This window comes from Oreochromis niloticus, linkage group LG23 (assembly GCF_001858045.2).
Source record: "Oreochromis niloticus isolate F11D_XX linkage group LG23, O_niloticus_UMD_NMBU, whole genome shotgun sequence".
Taxonomy (NCBI): Eukaryota; Metazoa; Chordata; class Actinopteri; order Cichliformes; family Cichlidae; genus Oreochromis; species Oreochromis niloticus.
Genome location: NC_031986.2, coordinates 26,930,656 through 26,948,472, shown reverse-complemented (window position 1 = coordinate 26,948,472; position 17,817 = coordinate 26,930,656). Strand labels below are relative to the sequence as shown.

Genomic DNA, 17,817 nt, shown 5'->3' with positions numbered 1-17,817 from the left:
ACATCTAAAAAGGATCCTAAGGGGTACCCAGTGCTTTGGTATCTAGATAGCATTTTCACAGCATGAAAACCAGGATGCATGGATGCATTAAATTTTACCTCAACTAGATAACGCTGTACAAAAATAATAACTGAAATCTAATAACAATGGTTCAAATTTAAAAACACACATCTACTGCTGTGACTGGCAGCTTGTACTCAAAGTTCCACCCTTATTTGTTCATCTGCTCTATCAGATATCAAATCACTCAGCTGCTCTAAATGTGTGTGTTGGACTGTATATGTAAACACATTTCCACATTAGCTCATGCACTCTTGTTTAGGAATGGGGATTTACTAAGAATCTGGATTTATCAGGAATGTATGTGGGGGACACTGCAAGGTCATATGTATGTGTAAATGTGGCATGTGTGTGTTTGTGTATATATGTATGAGCGAGAGTAGTAATGTTTTTTTAAACCTGTATTTATACAGGGTTTAGTGGGAGGGCTGCAAAGGAATAATGTCCTGTATCTCCAAGTGAAAGCTGTTTATTCATGCAGGTCATTGCAGTACAGACAAAGTTTTCTCACGGTCATTAATTCCACTTAGTACATATCCAGACCTGTACCACAGTACTGCAGCTTTTACTACATTCCCTGCTTTGGAACATTACCAAGAACCTCTGGAACCTCCCCAAGGAGCCCATTACATGTCTTTAAAAACACTTCAAACTTTTTAACCTCAACTGGCCCTGATATCGGAGAGACCTCTGGACTCCCATAAGAACTTTGTTTTCAGTAAGCATGCCTCCAGAACCTCCTCAAGATACCCTCCATGATACCCTTTTTAAGGTACATCATAATGTCTGTTCAAGTTCGAGAGTCTGGGTGTATACTCAAAATTCATTGCATTGGGATGTTCTGTAAGAAATTTGTAGATCAAAGACGTACTTGATTTTGATACACAAGATTGCCTTCTGACTTCCTGAACCCCAATAAAAGACTGAATAAAAGTAGAACTTGAATAACCATTCAAATGTCTTAAATACCATTTAGCCTCATAATTCAGAGATAAATTAACACATTTGAATCTTGAATAACCTCTGGGCCTGAAACTCTAAAATTTATGTTGTATTTATCAAGGCATGAAAGTAAAAAATTAAATTTGCTCTTTGGTGTAGCAAAGAAGATTTTATGTGTTGGTACACTTTAATTTTCATGGTCAAAAAAAGTCTAATTCTAAATCTAAATACTGGAAGGTAGAGTTAAATGAATATATCCCAGCCAAGTTCATCACAGGTTAATGAGAATGAAGATGATCATTTCCCAGGTTTACTGGACCAGTTCAGCTTTAAGTAGAGAGATGTGATGGCTTCATCATGCAGTTTCAGGCTTGTTTGAAAGACTAGAAAACCAGCATTTTAAAAAATGGCTAAAAGTTTTGCAGCCAACTTCCACAAATTTTTTTTGTGACATAAAAACTCAGACACAAATTCCTCTGGCTGCTCTTGATGAGCCATGAAGATGGTACACCCAATGGCCACAAAGGAACATGTGATGAAACCTCTTTGCTCTTCAAAAATTATTGACATACTCATCTTCATGGGACTTCAAAATGCCACAGTCTATTGTAGTCTGGAAAGTGTTTCCAACCAAAACCACCAACATTGATCATTATCCAAAAGATTTTTCTCTGGGCCAACTTCTTTAAAAAGTCCTCTCCCCTAGAGGGTTGCATGACGCACATAAGTCACATAAATCATATAATACTTTTTTTTTTTTTTTTTTTAAGTCACCAGAACTTCACGAGCCTTCAAAGGAAGACTAAGGATTTTATCTGAAGGACTTTTTTCACAAAATTCAGAGCAGGTGATTTTAAAGTTCAATGCAAACTGTGACCAATACTAGTGAACTCTGGAGTTATACTACACAATGCAATACAGGCTCCATCACAAAATCAGCATAAAGAAAGAAACAATGAAAACTGATGTGGCTTTAGATAAAAATTTGCAAATAAGAACATCAGTAACACACAGACTAATAGCCCTGGTAGCTGTTACATTTGGTCTAATGATCTAATGAAGCCAATCACCCAAACAGGAAGGTATATTAAGTTGTTGATATTAGTCAAGAACAAATTAGCTTTTTAACTTACTTGCTTTTTGTAGTAATAGATAAGAGCAGTGCAACAAAGAGGGGGTTAGCAAGCCTGCTAACTTTGGTACACAGCATGCCTAACCTTGCTACCTTCATCACATCACAGCTTTGTTGTCCTTATACTTGTAGTCATTGCAACCTTCACTTGCAAACTGCAGAGACTAGTCTACATACACCCAGCATACAATACTTAGTATGCATGCCGCTTTGCAACCCACCTCCACGCCAGCTCATCCATTTAATATTTGGTCTATATTCTGTCACTGATGCATGCTCTGTTCAGTGCTGAGGATATTGATATTGTTTTCTGTCCCAGAACAGAGCCAGATTGAATTATCAGTTTTCTTTTGACTACAGTTGTCATGACTGATCTTCTTTTTGACAAAAGCAGCAAGATATGAAACTTGTTTGTAAGATCCCCTTCAGATACTCTGGAACCTGCTTAAAACATATGCACTATTTTGGACACGTTGCAGACTTAAACACATGAAAGTCCTAAAGATTAAGAAAGACAGGCAGCTTGTTTGTCAAAGCTTGTCAGTTGTTGCCTCTTCGATGTGTCTTTTTTTTTTTTTTCAAAAATACTAAGAAGAAAGAAAGAATTTAGAAAGGCCCCAGAAAGAGAAAATCAAAGCCAACTTGTTAAGAGAATAAACAGAAGAAAACATCTGTCATGTTCACAGTGCTGCAGTTTCTTTGTGATGAGTGAGATGACTGAAAGCGTTCCGTTACGCCAGATTCATTCCATGTTATCATTCCACACACACACACAAATATTTGCTGTCAGAATAGCACAGGCACACATACACAGGAAATGTATCCAAATTATTAACCACGTGGGATTGAGCTGAAATCAAAGTATAACAAGTGTATAAAATGTAGCAATATTCTTCGCTCTCTTTCATTGTGTGTGATTAAACATTCATGATTTGCATTTATTTGGTGCCCTTTCACCTTAGTGGTTTAAAAAAAACTTCATAAACTTTCAGACTTATTCACTAACATAAAAATGATGGAAGAGCCAACAAGCAAGGAGAAACTTTTGCCTCATTGTTTTACCTGTTTACAGTTGAGCATGTGGACAGCAACTACAAAAACAAACCACTCCTTCCTAAACCAAACGCCACATGGTCTTTGGAACTTGGTTTTTATGCTTCTGACCATTCAAACCTAGAGAATTTTGCCTTTTGGTTCTTAAAAGACATTAAAGCACAACTGGCACTGCACCAGCATCATGATGGTGGAAAAATGGGAAAAAGATCATTAAAATTACCAGAAAGAGAAAGAATGCCTGCTTAGACACAAGATTACTAGAAGGGAAATGCTCAAAGCAACAAGATTGAGGACGACTTTAAAGCAGTACCTCCAAAAAGAGATTAAAGAACATGCAAAACAAGCACAGAAACAAAAGTCATCAATTGTTTCTCTCTTTTCTTTTTTATTTATTTATTTTACCACCAATGTGTTTCTCAATCTATAACATATGCCATGCATTTCCATCAAAAAAGGCTGGTGCTGGCACTAGAATGACATCAAAAAACTTTTGGGCCCAAACCAAAAGCCTGGAACCATTAAACCATTAAATTAAAACATTTGGCACATGCAGCCCACAAAATCTTTCTGCATGATTTTCATTACAGATTGGGCAATGGATCCAGTACTACAACCGGTTTAAACGTGAGCTGGTTTTCAAAAGGAACCAAGGTTGAAATGGTGCTGCACAAGCATTGAGTTGATGGGAAAGGGGAGCAAAAGAGAATCAAAATGACCAGAAAGAGAAAGAATTCTGCTTAGAGACAGAAATCAACCACAATGAGACAAAAAATTACTAGAAAGGCAGGAAATGCTTGAAGCAACTGGAAAAAGACAAAATGTCTCAGAAGAGACCGAAGATAATTTCAAAGCATTTTCTGCAAAACAGACAGAAAAAAAAAAATCCACAACCAGTGTGGTTCTGTTGCCCAATCTATTCCTGGTTCCATGCATTTCCTTTTTTTTTTTTTTTTTTGCCTGTCCCATTTGGCACTGTAGCAATCAGAATTATTGTCTGAAGGCCAAGAAAAATGCCCAATGGATGCATGCTCAATCATCCAGGTAAGTAAATGACTAAAGAAGTCATGAAACATTTCTCCAATAGAAAACGCTACGTCCAGATGAACAGAACTGACCTTTTGGGGCCAATGGATTTATTTTTCCAAGTGGATTAATATATCTTTGCCATACTGGTCCACTTTTTTTATTTTATTTTATTTTATTTTATTTTATTTTATTTTATTTTATTTTATTTTATTTTATTTTATTTTATTTTATGACTGGGGGATAGGAAAGGGAAAGACATAGACAAGAAAAGGAGAGGGAAAGAAAAAAGAGAGGAAAAGGACAAGACTGACAACGCACGGTATGCTTTGAGGCAGCAGCCAAGGAAGATATAGTGTGTGTCTGTGAGCACCCATGTTCACACCTGTGTGCGCGAGTGCACTTGTATTCAAAAGGTTTCTCCATGTAACTAACCCCCCAGGACATGAAGCAGGCATGGAGGAGATCCAGGCCCCAGACATCTAGAGGCCCCCCAGAGTGCGAGAGCCCAAGGAGGACCACTGGAGGGTCAGCCGTACCACCATCCTGGAAAGAGCTGAGGAGAGCCACAGGCCAGTCCACTCAGCCAGAGTGGACCAAACCTGGGGCTCAGAGGCCTGAGGTCCGACGGCCCCCGACCAAGCCACGGTGCCTGACAACCACCAATGCACCTACAGTTGAGGGCATTAGCCAGCAGCAGGAAGCATGGTGGGGGGAGATAGGCCCATGCATTTCCAACATGGAGACTAAAAAGACTAAAACTAGTAATGAAAAGCTGGCACCAGAAGGTGCTGCAAAATTGAGGGGCCCAAACCTGGAACAACTGACCTCAGTGGCTTTTGGAAATGCAACTGAAAAACTCTGATTTAGTAGATGTAGCACACAGAATCTGCATAGTAATACTGCATAGTATGACTAAAACCTGTCCAAATGTGGGATTGTTTAGAAAAGGCACCAAGGTAGAAAAGGCTCTACACAGCCAACATGTTTTTGACAAATGGATAAAACAGAGGCAAAATTCACCAACAGATAAGACATGTTGATTGGACATAATAGACCAGCAATGTATGACCAGAAAAATAAAAAAAATGACAGGTGTAGCCATTCCATAATTTAAACATTGAGCATCTTTTCCTGAAACAAAAAAGATCCATAGCTAAACAAATTAGTAGAGAGAGATAAAATGAGAAGGAAGGAAAAGAATAACAAAACCTTGAATAGTTTTGGCTGAGCAATCAGACAATCAAAACATCATGGACTTCATAATGACACTGATTAAACAGAGTCAGGGGTCATGGTAAACTATTTGTTCACACAGTTTTAGAGACTCTGGAGACGTCTGAACAAACCAACGTGAAACCATTACAGCTCTGTAAATCTGTCGGGAGTGTCTTAATGACTAACTCCATGTCATTTCCTTCTGCTGTGTTCTCCCCCATATCTGAGGCCGCGGCACCAAACTAACCACCATGCAGCTGCTGAGTTTCTTTGCCCAACAGCCACACGTGTCCCAGTTTCAGGCCTCAACCAGCTTAACATTAATAAAAAGTCTCATAAATAAGTCTTTCTTCTTCAAGTATGGAGGCAAGAAACATAATAATAGTAATAACCGTTTCATTTTCTGTTTTTCCTCAAGGAAAGACAAAAAAGCTGCAGCATCATTCTGATAATACAGATATTTATTTGTCTAGCTGCTGCATCTGACCTTGTCCATGTAAAAACACACAGCTTCTAGCACTGTGACGAACAAATTATCTGTTCTTTCTCATGTCACATTTACAACAATCTGACAGGGATTTTTATGGGAGGTCATTAAGTACTCAAAAAGCTCAGCTTATGGGTGGATGATCTATTGGTAAAGGCTCAGATTCATAAGAAAAGCATAGGCCAGCCTGTTCTCACCGTCTGGGGCATCAAATTTTGCCCTTTTGTCAAAGCCTCCAGCATCTCAAATGTAAGTGCAGGGAACCCAAGTGACGCACTGGGTTGTAGTAATAATGAGACGGGTCTGTAACTCATAGGTCATAAAAAAACTAAGATTGTGAATGACTCCACACTGTCAATTTGAAAAACAGCAAATAAGGGTCATATTTCATATGTCAAGCAATGCCATACCCCAAGTCACCATCTTTTCCTTCCTTTCACTATCTGGTAAGGTTTAGGCTTAAGGGCCAAACTTTACCAGCAAGTGAAAGTAAAAAAGAAAGTGGGAACAAAAAAAGCAAAGCAAGCATAAAGGTCCTATAAGGACGGGAACTATGCTCTACTGACAAACCACACCTCCAGCCCTCCAACCTCCATGTGACTTGTCATTTGTTAAAGGTGTGCCATTATCTCTCAGCAACCAATATTCCCACAGCCAGTGGCAATGATGGCGAGAAGCAAACAGCATCTGACAGAACTGGAGCATTCGATGCCCTAGGATGAAAATGTTTTGGTTTAGGCAGAGAATAAAACTTCTATCATAACTCCTTAAAACCACTCCTTAGCTCTTGAAACCTTATTTAAAACCTGAGATGTGTCCTAAATCTTGGAACCTGTTGACTTTTCCTTAAACAACCTCTCAAACTCCCTTTAAGTAACTTTCAAACAAGGATCACAGATCCCAAAACATCGGGAACACCCCAAGAATCCCTCAGAAATCTTCAACTGACTTCTTTATAAATCCTGAGACTTCTTCAAGAAATTTTAAAAAATTCTAACAAACTCCATTACAGGCATCTGGAACAAGAACACTAACAAATCACTTATAACCCAAAAAAGCTACATTTGATACCACTTTGAGAGATATTTGGACATGTCCACCAAGCTCTAAACACACCTGAGAAGTATTTAAACTTCTTCAGGAGTCTTAATCATCTTTTAATCCCCTTTAGATGTGATAAAAATCACCTTAAACCAGGGGTGTCAAACTTATCTTACAATGCCGGCCACATACAGCCCACTTTGATCTTAAGCGGGCGACACATTTAACTGTTTTTCTTCATGATGAAAAAAAGCTGCTGTGACAAAAAAAGGAATCTGTCCACACAGCTCTTTGGATTTAAATTCTATGAACTAAAGGTGTAAAATTACAGAAAAAGCTATCATGGCCCAGACTGTCCAGTTTTTTTGATTTGTTCTTTAACTTTAGTCATAAAAAACAGAAATGTCTATCATAGAAAGTGAAAAACAGAAACTTTTCCTATACTCACAAAGTTACAGAGGTTTTATTAGAGACACAGTTGAGTGTTTTGCTATTTGGCATAACGTGTGAAAGTTGAAATTTCTTTAATACTAAATAGCAGAAATTAGTCTTTCTTGTCAGAGGTCATTTTTTGGGGGAAAAAAAAACAGGGCTGACAACACTGTACAAATGGCAGATCAAGTCACAGATTCAGAAATCAATTTGTCCTTTATTGCTTCCATTTCTACATTCACCTTTTTACATACATTTCCATTTCTTTCATTTCCACCTTTTTGCTGCTTTTCTACACATTCAGTTCTCCATTTCATCCCGATCATCACTTTAACCTATGACTTCTTTTCTCACAGTGCTTTCCTCATTTATTTCAGTTTCCCAAGTAAATTCATTCATTTTATGGTTAATATAGTAAATCTCAACCTCTTATTTTCACACAGAAAGAAGATAAGATTATGTTTCTAAATACAAAGTCTCCACCCTAAAAAGTTACATCCTCATTCTGATAGTTTGTAGTCGTATTAGCTGCTGCCCATGGAAGTTTGCATCCATCGCTGAAAAAAACCCGACGGATTTTTTCAATCCATAAGTCGAAATTTAAGGTTATCATCTCAATATTAAAAGTTTGACTGACTAACTCAAACTTCTGAGAAAATAAACTTGGAATTAAGTCAAAATTTTGAGATAACCTGAAAATTCGAAGTATGAATGGAAAAAATTTTCATTTTTTGTTTTTATTTTGTTTTTGTCAGTCATGGAAACAAGCTTCCATAGATGCCTACTATGAGAAAAACAAATCTGATTTGAGGGTGAAAACTGAATGCGAGTGTTGTGTGACTCATTAAGCTGGAGGCTGAAAATGCTATACAAAATAGAAACAAAGATTCAGCTGCAAAAGTCATACAAACAAGAAAAGAGATAAGAGAGACGAATGAATATAGGGATATTTACAGAAAAGGACCAACTCCATTCCTTATTAGTTACAGTCTCAGTGAATGCAGCTGGTCATAATGTAGAAAATCAGACTTTTAAATGATTATACTGAAACAAACATCAAAATAAAACACGAGCCATTAAAACATTTACACTGATGCTTAAATTTGGAGACACATCAGCCCAGCAGGACAATAAAATTACTCAAGTGATAATAATAAATCCCAACAAATAGTTAGAATTGGCTGATTTAAGGGTCAGTATCGAACATTTATTTTGCTGAAAGCATTGTGATATTATAAAAACCAATGCTTAATTTATTTTGTTTTCCCCGATCTTTTGACCTAATTGATTTGAATGTGGCTTAAGTTTTTAACTTCATGATTAACTGCAACCATAAAAACATTTCTTGAGCACAGAATACAAAATTCAGGAATATTTTCTTATTGTGATAAATTAATTTGTTTTTGGATCACTTTTTTTTTAACTAATTTTTAACATTATACTGGCTCCCCTCCACATCATCCATGATGTGGGTCTAGATGGATCTTCATATAGATTAGTTGTTGATATTTTCTTAAGAACATCAAGATTGTATCTCCCATGTATTTCAGTTTGATTTGTGAATATGAATATGATGTGAAAAGTCAGTCCTTTACACAATTCCTGGATCCACATGAGGAACCACCTCCACCTCCAGCAGAGGATATCCAATTCAACACAGATGTGTATATACTAGAAGTTGCTGAAAACTTTGGGGGAGCTTAAAGATATAAATTTAAAATGTACTGCTCAACAGTGTTATTATTAACTGACTGTTTCAGAATATTTAAAGTGTGATCTGAAGAAAACAAAATTCTCATGTGTAGAACAAACACGGGTTTCTTGTCCAATATAAAGTGCAGAAGACAGAAGAACGTGAATTTATCAATCTCAAAGAAATTCAGTGTCACTCATGTTGGAAAACATAACTAGTGTATTAAAATGAAATAAAAAGCGAAGAAACTGTTGGAGTAAAACTCTTGTGTCATCGCAACAAGCTTCTTTTCTTGAAACCATTAATATTGTACACATCCTTTTAGGTGACTGATGTAGTTAATTAGGAAGTGTGCTTTAGTGCATTCAATTAAATGCTTCAGGTGAGATTCAACTGAGTCAGCTGAGCCACACATTCATGACCACATTCAATTTTTCTGTGGTGTCTAACATCCATCTGCTCCCAGCTACATCAGCAAGCTTTCTTGTCCATCAAGCAGTCTCAACCAGTGTCAGACTGGATTCTCCATCAGCTCCCAATGACTCGTTGAAATCCTCTTCAACTTCCTCCTCATCTTCCCCTTCAAAGATTGCAGTCATGGGGGCTGCAACAAGGCGGCAGCGGGCGGCAAAGCGGCGGCTAGCCGAGCAGGGAGGAGTGAGGGAGCGAGGGCGCATGGAGGAGGATGAGAGGAAGAAGAAGGGAGAGGAGGAAGAAGATGAGAAGAAGAGGTTATTATGTGGCAGATCCTGTTGCCTCCATTCGAACATCATGGAGAAGCTCTGAGCACATGGAGATCTGGGAGGTCGCTGAACATCAAGAGTCAGGTGGGCACTGATGTCATGTGTTTCTCCAGTTTGGAAGGAGCTTGCGGAGTTTACTTGGTCTGATGATATGTGAGGTGGTGGCGCACCATGAAGGTCAGCTGCTGCAGTGGGAGAAACAACTTTCCGAAGTCGCTCAACTGCTGAGATTCGAGATGAAGAATCAGGTCGACTGCCCTTCCTCAGCAGGAGAGCCTTAAAGCTCTCACTTCTTGCTGACCTTTGACTCTTGAGTGCTGCAGGTCGCATTAGCTGGTCAGTGGGAGTCACCGGAGGGGAGGGGGAGGAGGAGGAGGAGCTTGAGACATGATGTTTGTCTTCTTCTAGATCCCTTCTTCCAAGCATCTTCCTTTTGGACCTGATACAAATGTGACAGAAAACAGTGAACAATAGTAACTGTATATTTAGAAGCTACATGCACTGAATTACATGGCCACGAGAGAGTTGCTTTTAAAAGTTACTCTCTCTGCCTTCTAGAAATCTGAAAAAATCAAATAGACAACAAAGGCATAGGTTCCTAAGAAAATGTCTAATATAGGGCACATAAACAATGACATGGCAGGAATGGAAGGGAACTTGGATGGAAGCACTTTTGTTTCAAAAGTACAGGAGAAGCTAATTAGCTGGGGATCAAAGAACAAGTAGACAAAGTAGATCTTACATTTAGTCTCTGAGGAAGAACAGGTTGTGAGTTTACCAGTGATTATATTTTTTGACTACACTCTCTTGGTATCTGTCTAGAGGTTTGAACCTACTTGTGGCTTTGATAACCAGACAATGTCTGGAGATAGTTTTGTACATTCTACTGTATGTCGGACTGCTTGATGTTATCATACCTTTGTTTCCTTACCTCCCCAGCAGGAAAGATGTATTTTCTTGTCAGTGGCTTACCTTCCCAAACTGACTTTCTCGGTCTGTAATTATTGTGTATACATGAATACCAATGATCCCTGACTCCTCGCGTCTACATGCCAAAGTATCCTTGGGCAAGATACTGAATGCCAAATAACTTTTGATGCATCCATCTGAGTGTGAGTGTGTGTGCTTGAAGGCATAGAATAAAGTACTGAATGAATGTGTTTGTGAATGGGTCACTGAGGCTTGTGGATAAAAGTGATTTGAGTGCTCAGTTAGAATAGAGAAACGCTATATAAGTACTACTACTAAATCTCTGGATTCTTTGACAGCTACAACTTATTCCTATTCCTATTTGGGGCAACAGGGAATAAGGAAAAACTAGTTTCTAGGTATAATAGGAGAATAATAAGGACACTACACACTTAGTGACTAATTAAAGGCTTTACCTGTAGACAGACCCCAACTACCAGGGCATTCATGCTGTACCTTCCCATACAGCACTGCTCCATAGAGTAAGAGGTAGAATTCAAACAAACAAGTGAGGATGTGGTTTAAAGGTTTTTACAGAACAAGTTCTTGGTTTACATTTTGTGTTCCTACCTGTGAATGATGGTGAATAGATCCTCTGTGGTTCGCGGACAACCAGAGATGAACATCTGATCTGCCGAAACGCTGCCAAACACATCAGCTGGGAAGGAAAGGAAAGGACAGTGAAAAAAAAAAAACTGAACTTCAGTTATTCATTTAACAGTTTGGTTGAACTGAAATTGAAAAGATGAAGAATACAAGAGCAAGAATACTTATTTTAAGGGTATAAAGATACCTGTATGCTCTGCAGATGACATTCACAGACATGATACTGCGGCATAAATGTAAGTTCCTGTTGAGCTGTAGTCTGACTGAACCACATACTGTACCTTACCTGCATATTTTTGTCTACTCTCACAGCTTGTTTGGGCAGGAAACTTGGCCTACTTTGCTTCACACCTGCACAAACATAAGCTCTGCCTACATTTACTGAATGACTACTAAGGCAGATACTGGGGACAGCTAATACAGAAAATGCTTACTTAGTTTCACCAAGGACTCCATAAATTATATATCTGAGCATTTGGAGAACAATAAACAGGAATCTGCAAATATTAGTTGCTATAATGCATAATAGGCTCACTCCCCACCACAATCTGAATTGGATAGGTTAAGACGCAGGATCTGTGGTCTTGACTGAACTTACCATCCTGGGGACTGCTAGCCTCCTTTGACTTTTCTCCTCCTCTCAGAGCTCCAGGCTCCTCTTGTTGTTCACCTGGCTCTTGTATCAGAAGGTCTGGTAGTGACAGTTCCCCCCGCAGGCTGTCAGTGGACAGTGCGCTGCTGAGAGAGTACCTGCTCTGACCAATCAAAGTGAAGGAGCTTTCAGAGTCACTTGTGTCTTGGTCCCAAACTTTAGTGACTTTCATCTTCTGGCTTATTTGGAGTGTCCTGTCTTTTCTTACATCTCTCTCATCTCCAGATGAGGATGAAGAGGATGATGAGGATGAGGATGATGAAGATGATGAAGATGATGGGGAGGGTTCCATTTTTGCTGACATCATTAGCAGCTGCCTGCCTGGCCTTCTCTTCCTCTTTTTCCTTGCTTTGTCTTTTTTCTTTGTGGTGGATGACATCATCATCATCCTTGCCATGTTAATCCTTCTCTCTTCCAAACTTTCCTTAATGTCTTCCTCTTCATCTTCAGCTAGTGATGACCTCATCATTCTCCTCTGAAATGGTGTATCATCTTGATAAAGTTTTATTTTAATATCACCACAACTGGGGTGTGTTACTTCAGTTTGGGTGCCCTCAGTCCATGTGGAAGTAGTTCCTTCGCTCTTTGAGTTCCCTAATGTGCTACAGGTAGCCATTCCCATGATCCTTGAGGAGGCACAGGTTCTATACATTCCCATGGCCCCCAGGGAGTAGTTGGTTTTTAAGGTATCCAAGGTTTCATTCAAAGTGTTTCGAGCCATTGTGGTCCCGGTGCCTATGGTTTTCAAGGTGCTACTGCTAGCTGTGGTGCACAGACTCTGTGAAGCACCTCCAGTCCCAGAGGTCCCTATGGAAGCCCCTCCTGTAGTTTTAGATGGAAAGAGTGGTTTGGTTGTTTTGGGTGAGGTCAGTGAGAGGTCTGGTTTCTTGTGCAAAATTGGTGGTTTTGTCCGTTGAGGGGAGCTGGCAGGTGAGTGCATGGTGATATTGGCAGATGTTGTGTTAATTGGGTATACAGGTGTCACTGAGTTATCACTGGTGGACACCAAGTGCTTTGGTGAAGGGGGACTACGGGTCACATGTTTGAGTAAAGGTGTGCAGAAAGAATCAGCAGGGAGCTGTGACTGGCTGTTGAACCCTGGTGAAAATGCTGTACTTTGTCCATTGCTCTTCAACACATCGAGTTCTCGTGTGGCGTTGCGGGATGCCGTGAGACCCAGAATGCAAAGATCAGGCTTCTTTGGTGGAACTGGCTTCTCTGGAGAGTGGAGCTTTCTTGGGCTACTTGGCTTCAAGTCCCTGTTACAGTGTTTAATATCAACATGGTTCAAATCTCCATCAGCACCACAGAGTGACTGCATTTGTGATTTTTTCTTGTCATTTTGCTCTACTTTCTCTTTGCTCTCTAACAGCATTTTTCTGCATTCTCTTTGAATCTCTGCAAGTTCTGTGAGCTTAGCATCTGTTAGCACTGTTCCTATAATGTTTTGTTGGAAAGACATAGGTTGACTTATTGTGCTGATGTGGTTATTGCCAGTTTCATAAGACATTTTCACCCATGGACTCTCAGAACTGGAGATTTCATTGTTAGCTAGTGTAGCATACATGTCTGAATCTTTCTTTCTCTGTTCATTGGACTGTCTGCATTGAGGAGTTCCACCATTCCTCAGTTGAAGCCCAAGGCTTCTCTTGCTAGCAGCGTTATGAATAATGCTTTGTGAGCTTTGAAGATTGTTAAAATCGGACTCATCTGCCAAAAGCTCAGTTTTTGTTTGTTTGAAGAAATCATCACCTGATTCATGTCCAGGTTGTTTCATTTCAGCATTGTCTGGGCTGTGAAGGCTAGCATTATCCAAGGATGCACTAGCTGTATTATCTTCATTGTTTGCAACATAACAGATATCATTTTCTGACCCTTGTTCGGCTAGTTTAACACTGGTGTTGGCTAGGCAAACAAGGTTTCCTTTGGTCAAGTCAGCCAAGTCGTGTTGAGCTTCTTTGATTGGTAGATCCTGGTTACCATGGTTACCAACAGATAACAAAGCGCCAGCATCAGTTGATGCATTGGCTGGCAGGACTTCCTGGTTCTTGATAGAGCGGAGTTTGACGTCCTGCAGAGCTTGAGCAGTTACCAGAGGGCAGGGGTGTGCTTTGCCATATTTGTGTGGAAACACCTCCAGGCTTGGTCGGGAGAGGACAGAGGCAAAAGGTGTGGGGACAGTAGACAAAGGAGGGAGAGGGGGAGGTGGTGGTGGTGGAGGGAGGTCAGCAATTGGCATGTCTGGGAGTTCTGAACATGGGGGAGGAGGGGGAGAAGTTGGGGGAGGAGGGAAGTTGGTGGAAGATGACACTGTAAATACCAGATCATGATGGGAAGTCTGCCTGACAGCGTAGGAGTAGGGGGGAGGAGGAGGCCGGGAGAAGGGAGGTAGAGGAGAAGACCTGGCAAGGGATAATGGTGGGAGAGGAGGAGGTGGAGGGGGGAGAGGAAGGGATGATGGTGGAAGAGGAACAAGAGAAAGTTTAGTGAAAGAACAAGGAGCAGGTGAGCAGGACTGCAGTGGAGGAGGAGGGGGAGGAGGAAGAGTTTCATGAATGGGAGAGCAGGAAAGTGAAAGCAAAGAAGACTCGAGTAGAGGAGGAGGAGGTGGTGGGGCAGGAAGATGAATATGTTTAGCAGAGGAGTCTGAGGAGGTGCAGGAGGAGAGGGAAGAGGTTGAAGAAAATGAGGACGAAAGGGATGAGAAAAGTGAAGACTTCCTCTCTGGCACTGGTGGCTTTGGTCTGCCTTCACCTCGAGACCTTGTCCTAGGCAGGGAGGATGCGACAGGGGAGAGGGGGAAGGAGGTAAAGCAGGAAGAGGAGAAAGGTGAGGTTGGGGGGAGGGAGAAAGCTCCAGGACTTGTTGTGAGAGGGGAGGATGGGATGAGGGGTGAAGACACTGGTGTGCCAGGAGTTGGAGTGTTAGACTGACTAGAGTACCCACTGGAGGGCGAAGCAAGTCGCTGAAGCCCAGCCACAGAAGAGGAAGCTGGAGGTTGGTGATTGAGAGTAAAAGTCAGACCTTCCTCCTCTGAACCTGGAGACCCAGGGCTGAGGTGAGTTAGTTCGAGGTTGGAAGGAGGAGAGTCAGAAGAGGTTGATGCCTGACAGTCTGGGTTTAGAGGCTCAAAGGTTGAAACTGTTCCACAGTTAAGCCCACTTTGGCGTCTTTTGGTGCTGCTTCGGGGCACCCAGGGGTCCTGAAAGTTCTGGGGAGATGACGCAGGTGTGTGCTGCATGGTGTGTTCCAGGCGGGGACTGCGCTCCACCTTGGGACTAGAAGAAGAACGCGAAGATTTGCTACGACCTGGCCGTCGCCTCAATGAATCAGAACGCAATGGTGGAGGAGGTGGACGCTTAGACTTGCGAAGGGAAATGCTGCGGGTGACAGAACGAGAGTAGCAGGAGGATGTGCTTGACTTCCTTTTCTCACGGTTTAGCGAGGGAGAGGACATCTTCACTGAACGCAAGGAGCTGCTATCAGTGCAAGAAGGGGAGGACCGACCAGAGGAGAGGAGTGGATCGCAGTTCCAACCTTCATCAGAAACACATCTCATTTCCTGGGAAATTCCACTGTGGACACTGGAGCTTGGCGAGAGGGTTTTGTAGCTCCACCTCTCTCCAGTGTAGGAACCACCATCTGAGAAACACTGGGTGTCCTGCTTTGTGGCTATCAGCTCATCCTGTGCTGGGTAATGAAACTGAGTCTCTGAATCAGTGATTGGGGAAGAGGGAAGAGAGCGGGGGGAAGAAAGGGCCTCATTATTGGGCTTATCACTGGGGGAAGCCCACTCTGATTGTAGGGCACAACTAGAGGTTGCAGGGACAGATGATATAACAGGTGAGGAGGGAAAGGAATAAGAGGAGGAGGAAGGAGACTGTGGCATTACTCTGGCAGTGGGGTCAAAGGGCAGCAGGGGGTGAAGATCGCTGGGGAATCCCTGTAGATCCTGTGACTGGAAAAGAAAACAGGAATATAAAAGAGAAAAATGATTTAAAATGTGCTCCATGCATTTCTAACTTAGCATAACTTGGTTTCCTCAAAAAGCCTGCTTTGATAGTTCTCTTCTACCCAACCGACAGTGAGCAGCAGTAACTTAAAAATTTAGAAAGGTCAACAAATGAAAGGCTCTGAGCACATGACATGCTCTCAGCATCTGTAGGACATTCTGTTCATTGGGGAAATGTTTGGAGTCTAGTTCTGAACTGTCTTACCTCTGGCCTATGTTGGCTGACACTAGCATGCCAGTCATCTGGAAACTCCTTTATTTTATGCTTTGACTTTATTAGTGTAATAATAACTTCTCATTAATTTACCTGGTAGCAAGCTGAGGAGGTGCTCAGAGTCCTGTAGGATACACTGTTACAGCTGGCCTCGGAGTTCAGGGAGGAATTGGTTGCCGGACGGGGGAGGGTGTGGCTCTCCAAGGATGGTGAGCAGCAGGAGCTGGAATGGCTACCAATACGTGGGGAAGAGGTAAGGGAGGCCATGAGGCTGGACATTCCCTCTCCTTTAGGGGCTCGGATTCTCCTTGTTGACAGCTGCTCCTCTTTTCTTAGATCTCCCTTTTCCTCCACTTCCATGTTCCTCTGCTGATGAGGAGAGGTACATTCAGATGCAGGTCGACCCACGGTGGAGAACTGACCGGGAAGAACATCAGAGATGGAGGGAGACTTCGGGAGGGCATTATCTGGTATCCCAGTAACTGTCTTGCGTCGGCTCAATTTCCGGGGTCGTCGGTTTAGTGAGTCAGCATTGGAAAGTGTTCTTCGAAAACTGGCTTGGCGATCAAAACTCTCACCTTAAGTGTTAACACACACAAAAAGGCAACAGTCAAGACAAGTCGCTACTCCGAATCCAAGTTTAGCCTATGAGACCTGTTGTAGTTTATGTAAACCTCACATCATATCCTAACTCTAATGTTTCCAGTTAGTTACTTAGAGTCCTGATAAAATCATATGTCCATTTAAGGTCTTCAAGATAAGCTTTGGCTGAAAGAAAAAAAATCTCAGTTCCAAGTAAGATCTAAAGCTATAGTTGATAGTTATATAGTTATTTAACAAACGTTAATCAAGTTTCTGTGAGAGCAGAATCCAGATGAAAATGGAGGCAATGTACCTCCGATTTCAACTCTTTGTCCAGAGTTAATTCTGAAAAGGCTAATGGTAATTTACCAAGTCCCAAGATTTGTGTGAGTTAAATCGAAGTTAAGTCGAAGTAAAGCCTCAAGCCTAAGTAGAACTTCAAGTTGGATTTGGGTCTCAAAATAGACTAGGCTAACTTATATTTCAAATCTGAGTCCTATCCAGATTCCAGATTTTAAGATTTAAGGCATGAATCAAGATGACAAAAGCTTTCTGGTCGGCTCTAAATTAGAAGAACTTCCTATGAAGATCAAACTGATTTGAGCCTGAGAAAAATTTAAAGGTAAATCTCAAGTTTATGTCTTAGTCTGTTTTTGAAACCAGATGCAAGTAGAAATTCAGTGTAGACTGAATTCTCATATTCTGTAAAGTTATTTATTTCATATTCTGTATAGTTTTTCATATTTATATCCTGTTCATATCCTGTACATAGCTTGTACTCACTACAGCCTGTACATACCTATAGTTATAGAATATTCACAACATACTTCATACCGTGTACATTATAACATACCACAATAGACCCATTTCTGTAATATACTTGCATATCTATATTATTGCTAATATATATTGTAATATATCTATATCACTAAAGCACTTCTGGATGGATGCAAAC

General features: G+C 41.0%; 1 protein-coding gene across 4 annotated transcripts in view; it reads right to left on the bottom strand.

The window, feature by feature from the left end:
* Window positions 1-7,588: 7,588 nt before the first annotated feature.
* Window positions 7,589-17,817, bottom strand: part of nhsl1a (NHS-like 1a) — a 31,118-nt gene continuing 20,889 nt past the window's right edge. For all 4 annotated transcript variants that reach the window (XM_025903341.1, XM_025903342.1, XM_005462888.4 and 1 more), the window contains 4 exons: window positions 16,374-16,858; window positions 12,001-16,012; window positions 11,367-11,454; window positions 7,589-10,266 (listed from right to left, as the gene is read on the bottom strand). In XM_025903341.1, coding sequence (XP_025759126.1) covers window positions 9,576-10,266; window positions 11,367-11,454; window positions 12,001-16,012; window positions 16,374-16,858 — 5,276 coding nt within the window. In that variant the 3' untranslated portion in view covers window positions 7,589-9,575. The remainder of the gene's footprint in view (window positions 10,267-11,366; window positions 11,455-12,000; window positions 16,013-16,373; window positions 16,859-17,817) is intronic.